Source organism: Thermobia domestica, chromosome 4 (assembly GCF_964235325.1).
Source record: "Thermobia domestica chromosome 4, izTheDome1.hap1.1, whole genome shotgun sequence".
NCBI lineage: Eukaryota > Metazoa > Arthropoda > Insecta > Zygentoma > Lepismatidae > Thermobia > Thermobia domestica.
In genome coordinates, this window is record NC_137457.1 from 23,747,409 (window position 1) to 23,758,995 (window position 11,587).

At 36.7% G+C, this 11,587-nt stretch overlaps 1 protein-coding gene across 2 annotated transcripts in view; it reads left to right on the forward strand.

Moving 5' to 3' along the window:
* LOC145683772 (putative elongation factor 1-delta) overlaps window positions 1–10,952 on the forward strand; it is a 49,747-nt gene extending 38,795 nt beyond the window's left edge. For both annotated transcript variants that reach the window (XM_081755338.1, XM_081755339.1), the window contains 4 exons: window positions 1,654–1,908; window positions 5,794–5,919; window positions 7,639–7,754; window positions 10,587–10,952. In XM_081755338.1, the coding sequence (XP_081611464.1) occupies window positions 1,654–1,908; window positions 5,794–5,919; window positions 7,639–7,754; window positions 10,587–10,625 (536 nt within the window). In that variant the 3' untranslated portion in view covers window positions 10,626–10,952. The remainder of the gene's footprint in view (window positions 1–1,653; window positions 1,909–5,793; window positions 5,920–7,638; window positions 7,755–10,586) is intronic.
* The last annotated feature ends 635 nt before the right edge of the window (window positions 10,953–11,587 follow it).

Consider the following 11,587-nt stretch of genomic DNA (forward strand, 5'->3'; position numbering starts at 1 on the left):
TTTTTTCTTTTTTAAAAAGGTAGAAAAAAAAGCATGTTTTTATTATATATATTATTATATATCATACAGTACCGGTACTCCATTATTGTTCTAGAAATTATTATTAAGGTTGGATTCAAGGGGTTGACTCAAAATCCATAAAGAACACGTAGCTAGTATATAAATTATTTTATTTAGCTTAAAATTATATTACACAAAATAAACTAATCCACAATTATTTTGTATAATTTATTCTAAATTTTAAAATAGTGTCTGGTGCCAGATGTGCGAAGTTGGGGTGCTGACATTACGCGAACGTATACGGTATTATTACAAAAGTTCGAAGGTTTACCAGGGTGTCTGTCGGTCACGAAAGTCACGAATAAGTCACGAAATCAGAAAACTGTCATGAAAGTCAAGATAACCTCACGAAATTTAACTTTTGGGTCACGATTTTTTTTTTTTTTTTTTTTTTTTTAATCTGTACAAATATAAGTACCGACTGGAAAATTTTGTTCTATAAAACATCAAAATTCAGCACCAAAAATGTCGGAAGTCGGCTTTAGGCGCTACCAAATCGCTAGTAAAGCACGCTTCTATCGCATGCATGAATTTGGCTTAATTCGTATCCAAATTCCCTCTTGAGAATATTACGAAATTTTATGGTTTGGTAAAGAAAAGGTCCGGAAAAGGTCACGAAATTTCACTTTGGAATTTTAGTAGACACCTGGTTACAGGTTTACATATAACAGTCCGAACAAACAAATTAACGGTCACTTTTAAGTGAGTACATAAATTATTAAATACACTTTTCAATATAGAAGATTTTTTGTTAGTCCGTAACATGGGATCCGTATGGTAAGTTGCGATTCCACATGGTAAGTTGTTTTCAAATTACCAATTAACACTACGATCATACAACAACTAATGTAATTAATAAATAAAATGAAAATAACATTCTGATTTCCACATATACATAATCGGGCATATGTAAAGCACAGAAGAACATTGCATCAAGTATACATAGTTTATTTTCACCATTAAGCATTTTTCCTGTTGTTAATATATCTAAGTCACCATTAGCCACAATGACTCGGTCACTTGTGTCGCTATGGCATTTATTCTATGTATTCACCAACCTGAACATAATTTTCTGTGATGTTCAAGTTTCTTGGAACACACAGTAATCTTCAGGTTTATGTACTTGTCCCAGTGGTAGCCTTATTTTGAGGAAAGTGTAAAGATTACATAATATTCGGCATTAAAGCACTGAGATATAGAAAAGCAAAATATGTCTGTGCTAACCATTTTTATTCCTAAGGAAATAATTTTCAGGAGTTCTATCGAGAATCCATTTTGAAGTACCGATTTTTTTAGGACTTGTTCTCTGTTTTCTTTTTACGCATCATCTTCCATACACACTTTCCTGTTAATTTAAAAAATACTGGACACTAATAAAATAAGGTAAAAATATTATATACTTTTACAGATATTTGATTACAGTCTCTGTGAGGTGAAAAAAAAAATCAACTTGCATTGGCACGCTAATGTTGAGCAAATATATTTTTATTAATTTCATTTATTTGCTACTGTTTTCTCTATTTTAGAATTTATAGATGTGCCTGTGTGTACTGAGAAGTGATTTTTACAAGACCTTTTAAATTTTCTTTCCAGAAATTGAAGACCTGAAGACCGTACTTTCTAAGCTAGACAACCGTGTAAAGGAACTCGAAACCAGATGTGCGACGTGCCCAGCGCCAGCAGGTGGAGCCAAAGTCCCACAGCCTGCACAGCCAGCCCCTGCAAAGAAAGCCGACGACGACGATGATGGGGTGGATCTCTTTGGATCTGATTCCGAGGAAGAAGACGAAGAAACTAAGAGAGTGAGGGAACAAAGGCTGGCCGAATATGCAGCAAAGAAATCAAAAAGTAAGTATTTTGCAGAGACCACTACCGTAAAGTTTAGTATTAAGAAAATGTTGTTAGTGAAATAATAGCTCTTTTGGCGACAACTGTTTAAAAAATATCAGACTAAAAGAAAGAAAAAAAAAACTATTACTAATCTCGGTAGGTCCTCCGACAAATTCTTATGTTGGTGTGAATGAAATGCTTTTCCTGGGCGCATCATTTCCAAAGGCCAGAAAAATAATATGTAAATTAATAAAATAAAAAGATACAATATAATTACTTCAATGTATTCTCGTCCTCCGTCCCTCCTGGGAAAAAGATAATGTGGTAGTATTCCCATTTCCTTTCCATATCTCCATGCCGTTGGCCACTTTGTGGTTCATCCGCCTTTTAGGACAGTTTCCTCTCCTAAGGACAACAAGGTACCATGACCTCCACCCGCTCATTCGTCCTCCAAGGAGACCATTTTACCTGGTGGAGGTGGGCTCGTTATCCCGGGAGTCCATCGGTCCTCACCTACGTTAGCCGCCTAAGACGTTGCCCAAGTTCTCCCGTGAGGAGATGTGGGTTGGGATTTTCCCTTTGTTGAGAATGAGATCCGAAGTGTGGTTGATGATTTGAAGAATAGGAGAACGTATTGGGAGTTAAAAGAGAAAGTTGAAGATGAAGAAACGTGGAAGAAGCATTTCCAGGCCTAAACCTAAATAAATAAATAAGCTTCATAGTCTCAGGACCTACCAAAAAGCAGAATTTTAATAATAATAATAATAATAACGTCCAATAATTGGATTCCGTAGCGAAAGAAGTCTTTGGGTGCAATACGAAAAAAGTCTTCAGCTGCACGTTGCATCGACCGATCATCAGGGAAAGCTTTCAGTGTGAGAGATATCGTTGTAGTACGGTTGGTGAGGAAGGGTTTAATACTGCATCTCATGGAGAACTTGCACCTTCCTTTGAGCGACATTTGTGCGCCAAACTGCAAAACGTGGCGACAGCTCAGTGATGCTATGGTCTATAATATCCTGGTCTTCAGTGTGTCTTATGGCGACGCTTAGCAGGTGCGTCACTGCCCGTGATTATATTGCCATATTAGGAATCATGTACACTCATGTCCAAAATTAGTGTCGCATATCTATAACTATCTTCTTGTAAGAATATAATTTGATAATGTTTTTGCAAGGTACTTTTAATACTGATACTATGTGTATAATTGGAAAATATATATTTGTGGTAAATTTCATAGGAAAAGAATTATAAATACGAAAATTAGAATGAATAAAACAAAATGTTGCTAAATGGACAAGAAAATTTTATCTTCGTTTTATAGTTCTTATCTACGGCTCTTTTGACATGAAATTTGCCACATACATGTCTTCGCCAACTATACACATATTAACATTATAAGAAATGCCGGGCGAATTCATTATCAAATTATATTCGTAAAACAATATATTTATAGGCATGCGACAACAATTTTGGACATGAGTGTGCATCCTGTTCTCCAGATGTACTCGACAGTGACGCCATATTTCAGGATGATAATACGTGCATTCACACAACTATAGCGCTGCTTCTTCGAGGTTTGAGGAACATACAATTGGATTCTGTAGTTCGTTTTGGAGACACGAATCCGGCGCAGTTTTCTATCTCCATTCTCTCTCACGAAACCAAGTAATGTAATGCACGCGAAATAATGCAATCTTCCATTTCTACCATTCACTACCTCTGTCCCCATTCCACGTTGCATTAGAATTGCTCTGAGGGTGACTCGTAACTTGCAATTTTTTTAGGTGTTTTCAGGACATTGATATATTGCATATATACACGGTGAACCTAAAAGATAAGCACAAACTCCAGGAGGTGATTCATAACATCAAAAGAAGAAATAAATGGCTTTTCATGTTATCGAATTCCGCATCGTCAGGGATGCCAGGGGTGCCAGCTTGGAACCGAAACTCGAATCCTGACGATTGGAACGGAATAGAAAGATGTGCACGTCAATGCACCAAGCAAGAAGAATGTTTGTCTTCTTTTGATGTGATGAATCACGTCTCGAAGTATGTGCACATCTTTCTATTCCGTTCCAATTGCCTGTATTCGAGTTTCGATTTTACGTTGGCACTGCTGTCCGTCGTACACGATACGGAATTCGACAACATGCAAAGAGGACTTTGTCTTCTTTTCATATCACGAATCCCTTCCCGGAATTTATGCACATCTTTCAGGTTCTCTCTCTCTCTCTCTCTCTCTATATATATATATATATATATATATCGATCGGGTGTTGTAGAAATGGCACCCACGGACCGCAGAGCAATATGATGGAATGCCCCTCCGGGTGCAATTCGCGTCTCCAGACGAGTATTCTAAAGGTATACAAATATACTGTATATATTTTTTGCTTTTTATATATATATATATATATATATATATATATATATATATATATATATATATATATATATATATATATATATATAGAGTAATGTTCAAACAACGAAAATGCATCTCTCAAACTATTCTGCTCTAAATGTAGAACTGAAGCGAAGACAACTTATTTCTTCTTGTGACTGTGTGTGTCAAGAAACAGTTTCAACAGTTGAAGAAAGAGAAAAAAAAAATAGAATATTTGTATTATTTTAGTTACATATTATAGCAAATGATGCTTCTCATAATGCCTTCTAAAATTGTATGACTCTTACATGTTTCGGCTCATTGCATCAACTATTTTTCGGAGGCTATAGAGGCCAATTAAAAATACGTAAGGAAATTGAGGTATGAGAAAAAGAAAATTTTAATCTTGAAAGGTCTTTTCTATAATATTCAATACGCAGTGCGCATAGTTCTGCCCAGACGTGTGATTATTTCTTTTTTTAAAAAAATGGCTTGATACCTTTAGTTCGCAAGCGGGTTTCCACCATGATTGTGCCACCACCATTGACATAACTTTTTATCTATTGTTATTTCTGTTGATTTGCGTCAGTTTTCCTTCATAGCTCCTCATACTCTTTATGCCTTCTTTTGATTTGTATCACTTTTCCTCCATACAGTTCCATTGCCTTTTCAGAGTTTCTATCGGTCACGAAAGTCACGAGGCCACAAAATCAGAAAACGGTCATGAAAGTCAAGAAATTTAGATTTTGGGTCACGAATTCTTTTTATCTGTACAAATGTAAGTAGAAACTGGAAAATTTTGTTCTATAAAACGACAAAATTCGCCGTTAAAAATGTCTATGGTCGGCTGCAGACGCTACCAAATCGTAAGCAAAGCACGCTATAGCTGGCATCCTTAAGTAGTGGCGATACTAATCGCATCGCATCACCAAAATCACCTAAGCTTCTATTGAGTTTACTCCACTGTGAGAAGACCCCAAGTTTTTATGTCTACAAGGAACAGCCTTTAAAAGTAGAGATAAGTGCTAAAGAATATCAGAACCGGATCTAGTAGGTAAAAACGGGGGGGGGGGGGGGCAGGCCAAACCCAGACTATGATAGGTATATCGTGAGTTCACTATAAACTTCCAAAAATGTATAAATAATAACAAATTGTTTTTGTCACTCAAAAAACTTGGGGGGGGGGAGTCTAGATCCGTCACTGCCTGAATGTTAATGAAATTTTATGGTTTGGTAAAGAAAAGGTCACGAAATTTCATTTTGGAATTTTAGTAGACACGCTGCGTTTATTTCATGCCCTATACTGTTTCTAAAAGATTACTCACATAATGAACCGAAACGCATAAAACTTAACATGAAATTTTGAACGAGTGTTTTATTTTTTATTTATTTATTTATTTTTTTTTTTAATGCATTCCCCTTCGTAACATCGTGCAGTTGAGAGTGAAATCTTCCGCTACATCATGATTCGGATAAGAACTTGATAGTATTACTTGTGTTCTTTCTTTCCAGAGCCAGTCCTTATAGCTAAATCGAACATTATCTTGGATGTTAAACCGTGGGACGATGAAACTGATATGAAGGTAATGGAACAGGCTGTCCGAAAGATCACTACAGATGGATTAGTATGGGGTGCATGTAAGTATCTAAACATTAGTGTATTCTTTTGTAAAACAATGCTTTGTGCAACTGCCACACGGTGGTTTAGAACTCTGAAAACATCATCGAAAATATTTCTGATGGTATTGTAAAAATAAGATTAGAACTAATGCAGCAATAATTTTAAATTGTTTACACTCAAGGTATTTTGTGAATTTTTAGATTAAATGTCTCATAAATATGCATTTGACTAAAATCTTAACTTTTTTTAACTCTTCAGTTTATAACAAAGTGTAATGCTAATTTATTTATTTATAACTTCTAAGTTTTTTCATGTGTATTGAACAAATCGCAGAGCTTTTTATGTATTCGGGAACCGTAGAGATTCAGAGGTAAAGCCAATCGACAAGTTGAACTAATTTCATCGGACTTTTGCTCCTTAAATGTGGAATACGTCTAGAAATACCACAATATACTTTCTACTTTGAGCTTATGGTACAATATTTATTTAATTGTTGTACACTTACAGGGCATATTTAATCATTTTCCGTCAATAGTTAACACATTCGTAATGAGGATGATGCGTTAAAAATTATGCAGTAGTTTGCAAACATGTATGGTAAATAAATTCAAATAAAGTGTCATTCTCTCTCTCTCTCTAATTATTTGAGCCAAATTGTTGTGTGCTTATTCAGTGCCAGTACGAATGTGTAAAGTTTTATAAAACAAGACATTTTTTAGACAAGACATGTAAATATTTTTTTAAGTGGAATGCAGCTTTTGTGAGGGAGGGTCAAAAACTGTTCTGGGGATGGAGGGTGTCTCTCCACGGGGACCTCTTTTCCAAAAATACATAATAAAGATTTTGTTTGGTTGTTTAGTAATTTACAGTAAAATGAAAATAAAAAAGAAAAGGAATCCTTAGAATTTGTAGTTCAAATTTCGATACTAATCAGTTGTTTCTGCTGATTATTCATAACTGTGTAAGTAACGAAGTTTCAAGATGTGCAGTTCGCCTTTTAATATTGCCATCTTCATAAACTTTTGAACAAAGTTTAAGGCCTTTTTTCCCAGTCACTTCTCATATTCATCCCTTAACAGTCTTCGGTTAGTCCTCGGGAGCATGTGTGCTGTCATCCTTCTTAGTGTTGTTGTTCTTCTGTTTACACCCAATGTAACGACTGTTTTCTCACGAGGAAAACTAGCCGGAACCTAGTGGTTCTTAAAGACAAAAAGAGAAAGAAAGTAGGTTAACAGGCTCATAAATCTTGACCACATGTCGCGAAGTCTATTAGAGGAATATTTAGAGTACTTTCACAATTCGTGAAAAAAAAAAAACTCTCTATCCATGTCCTGTTCTTTACCTTTTCTGTAGGAAAAATCATGGGATCGCCATTATTTCATAAGTGCTATTCTGTATCTTGTTTTACGCCTTGTTATTTACCTATGTCAACAAATCTGTGGTGTCTTCGTAATACATCAAGATGAATGCAATGTCTGCATTCGAAATGTCGGAATTTCACCTGAGTTGATAGCCTGAACATACACTTGAAACACGTTGCCAGGAAAGATTAAACAACGTACTTCTTGCAATTAAGTATTATTTTAGATTAAATAAATAAAACTGTTCGGCTCATTATTATTTAAAATTTTTCTGCTGCTCTATATACAAATATTTTTTATTAGAAATATTCCTTGTTCTCATCAGTATTGCGCTTATTTAATTGTACATATTATTCAAAATATGTTTCTTTTCAGCTAAACTTGTACCATTGGCGTATGGAATCAACAAGCTGCAAATTTCATGTGTCGTCGAAGATGACAAAGTCTCAGTGGATTGGTTGCAAGAAGCCATTCAGGAAATTGAAGATTATGTAAGTATTTGCCTCCCTTGAATTGGCAATAGATTGGGAACTGCGGAAGGCATACTTTAGAAACAATATGTACAGCCTTGTTCTAGCCTACCACACTTTTTTTGGGTGTTCTTTTCTCTCCCATACAAACCACGTAGTGAGCTCATCCGTGGCTAAGCGGTTAGCGTACGCGCATTTGGCGTGGAAAACCAGGGTTCGATTCCCGGCGGGAGCTAATGTGGTTCGGATTCCACGTTAATCAGTTGGTCCACGTCTCATATAGCCTCGCTGCTGGACGGGACGTTCAACTTAAAATCAACTCAACTCAAGAAACCACGTAGTTATGTCCTTTGTATTTGTTGTTGTAATGGCTGTATTTTTAGTTCTGTTCTGATTTGACTTCTCACCGTGTCTCTCTCGTTTCTCTCTCTATGTTTCTGAAATATTTCGTTTTTCTTGCTTGTAGCGTATTGTAATGTTTGGTTGTCAGCGGAGATGACTCACATTCATAATGTTAATGTTGGTACATACATTGTTTTGTAGATACTTAACTTGCTTGACTTCAGTATGTTTATTAATTAAGAAATTTAAGGCATGGTGTGAAGCTCTCTCGTAGCTAAGTGGTTAGCATATGCGCCTTTGACGCGGGGACCCGGATTCTGTTTCCGGCGGGAGCTCATGTGGTTCGAATTCCTGATTCGGGCTCCTAAGTACTTGAAATGTGTTACTTAATCTAAGTCGCAGCATATTCTGGCGTGTTGAATTAGGTGGACGGAACCTTCAACTTTTGCAGCGCACCATAGGTCAGTCTATTCCGAGGAGGTATCAAGATCGCCGATTTAGTGCACCACGTCATAGCGGATACTTTCGAACAACGTTGGATGATCAAGTTCTGCACAAAACTCGACAAAGACGTTGCAGAAACTCATGAACTACTGCAGAAAAAGGAGTCATCCGTATGCGAAAAAACACCGCTACTTGGTTGTTGCATCACGACAATGCGCCTAGCCAGCCACACATCTCTGCGCATCCGTGAGTTACTGGTGGAACTTAACGTGGCAGCGCTACCGCAGCCACTCTACCGATTTAGTTTTTTCCCCAAGATCAAGAAATAGTACTCCCAAGAACGCCATTTCGACAGAATTGAGGCTGCCTAAGTAAAGGAGGTCTTCGAGGGGGGTGTACCGGCGTGGGAGAGTCTGCGAAAAAATATGTAGATGTTCATGGATAGTACTTTGAAGAATATTAACCCTTTGTACAGATCTTGTTAGTAAATGTTCAATATATATATATATATATTAAATCCCTTTTGGGACACACCCTGTAGTTTTTATATTGTCCTTTTATGTGCAATATACCAATATTTCTTACATTGCTGTAATCTGCCTTTTTTTATTTATTACTCTCTACGCTAGTCTAGTGCTACCACTCGCTTATTTGCTGGACATGGTCCTGTGTTCGATCCTCAATGGGAGAGCATTGAACGTATTGTAGTGGTTTGGATTCCCGTAGCCTCAGAGCGGAAAGGAGGTTAAACAGTCTTTTATGATATTGTGTTTAAAGTTTGCCAAATATGTGTTACTAGGGCAGTCTTATACTAGTCTAAAAAATATAAAATAAAATGAAATTAAACTTAAAAAAAAAAAACTGTGATACAACATTAAGAACCTTCAAAGATGTAGCGCTCGTGCCACTGGTAAAAGTGACTCTTGGATAAATTTATAATTGCGCCTTTTATATTAACTTAAAAACATGACATCTGTATTTTGAAACTCGCATATTTTTAAATTATATCGGTTTATGTGATCAGAAGAAAAAAACTCCAGGCGGATAAGTTTGAAAATAGTTTCATTAGGTTCTGTGTTCTGAAGTTAATATACGAGGAAGGAGCAGAAACTAGGGTTACAAGGTCAATATTTCTTGAGTTGTGTCTGTTATAGAGGAATGAGCTGTGTGCGGTAATTGTAATACATGGAGTTGGCAACTGTGCAGTTTCAGCCACCCGCTACCTGCGGCGCTAGTTGTAGATAGACACAAATGGCGACTCGTTTGGAAAACTGGTCTGGCGAAGAAGTCCGTCCGCTCAGTTATTTGATTTCCATTGGCGAAACATGTAACCGCAGCTGAAATTCACCGGCAGCTGGTAGAGCTGTACGGAAAGACTGTAATGTTCTGTCAGCATGTCGCAGAATAGTTTTGAAAATTTTTAGCTGGTAGAGAAAACGTCACCGACAAGTACAATGGCCAACCCAGGACACTGTTGAAAGAGTTTCGCTGGGACATATCGACCACCCTCCCTACAGCCGGGACCTCGCTCCGAGCTACTTTCACCTGTTCCTGAAATTGAAGGAGCACCTAGGAGGCCGTCGCTTCGCTTCAGACGAGGTGGTGAAACACTTCGTGACAACGTGGTGGAACATGCAAGAACAGGATTTTTACCAGGAGAGAATCTTTAAAGTCATTCCAAGATGCAACAAGTCCTTCAACCGCTACGCTATGTCGAAAAATAACCTAGTGGTGTTTGCTATATTGGTTGTATGAAATAATATATATACGTTTCACTGCAGGCTTTGTAACCTCATTTTCTGATCACTCGTAAAAAGGGCAATTAGTAATTTATCCAAGCGCGGCCACTTTTGTGATTGACATGAGAAGTAGTTCTTCTGTATGTAATGACTCATATCCTTTTCTTGTAATGGAGTTCATAGCAGAATCACCAGAAATACAATACAGTATTATAATTCAAATGATAATCCACCCCTAATCTGAATACTTGATGAGTGTCGTATTTTGTAGGATGTAATGAACTACTCAGCGTTAGAAGCTACAAATAATACTTTTTTTGACTTTCAGGTTCAGAGTGTTGATATAGCAGCGTTCAACAAGGTGTAAATATTGTGGAAACATGTACTTACTATACTGTCCCATGATGCATCATTCCATTTCAACAGTTCCAACATGGCGGAATCACATTCGCACCACCAGTAACATGAAAACTGCAACATTGTATTGTTTTGTGGGCATTGTTATCCCAGTAATTAAGTGTTTGTAATTAATAACTGTAATACCAGTAGCTCCCGATGAATTAATGTTTGGAATGATGATCTGCATGCTTTAAATGGGTGTCATCGAGCCTTGATTTTGCGACAATGGTGCAGTATTGATGTTACATTGTTTCGTTCTCTGAACTTGATGTAATAAAAATGTTGTGTATGAAAATGTTTTTGATTTTCCTCCTACGTAACTTTCTTTTAATATATATTCAAAGGTTGTTGTAGAGGTGAGTGTAATGCCTGTATAGAACAACAGCAACCTCTCCATTGGCTAGCACAGTGGTTCTCAACCGATGTGTCGCGACACATTGGTATGTCACGCACTCTCCTAAGGTGTGTCGCGAAATGTTAAATTTAAAAATCGTGAAGAATTTATTAATAATTAGTTAAAATCGAGACAGACTGTAGAGCCAACATCTCCAGCGGTAGCAATAATGCTCAGTGCTATATAGTCATTATAAAAACTAATTGGTTTAACTATTATAATAGATATTATTATTATTATTTATAATAAAAATATCAAACAAGTGTGTCGCGATGTCAGTCCTGTAAAGTGTGTCGTCAGTGAAAAAAGGTTGAGAACCACTGGGCTGGTTCATTAGATTCCGATTGATACCAAAATGAACACAATAGGTCAAAAAGTTGTGACTGGTAGCAGTTAAAAGAGAACCATGTACATAGGTCCCTCCAAGAACCATTAAATGAAACAAAAAAACCTTCGAAAACCTTTTTATTCAGAATCAGCCATATCTGATGTTGATTCAGAAACACATCATTAGCACTCTCAGACATATCCCTGTC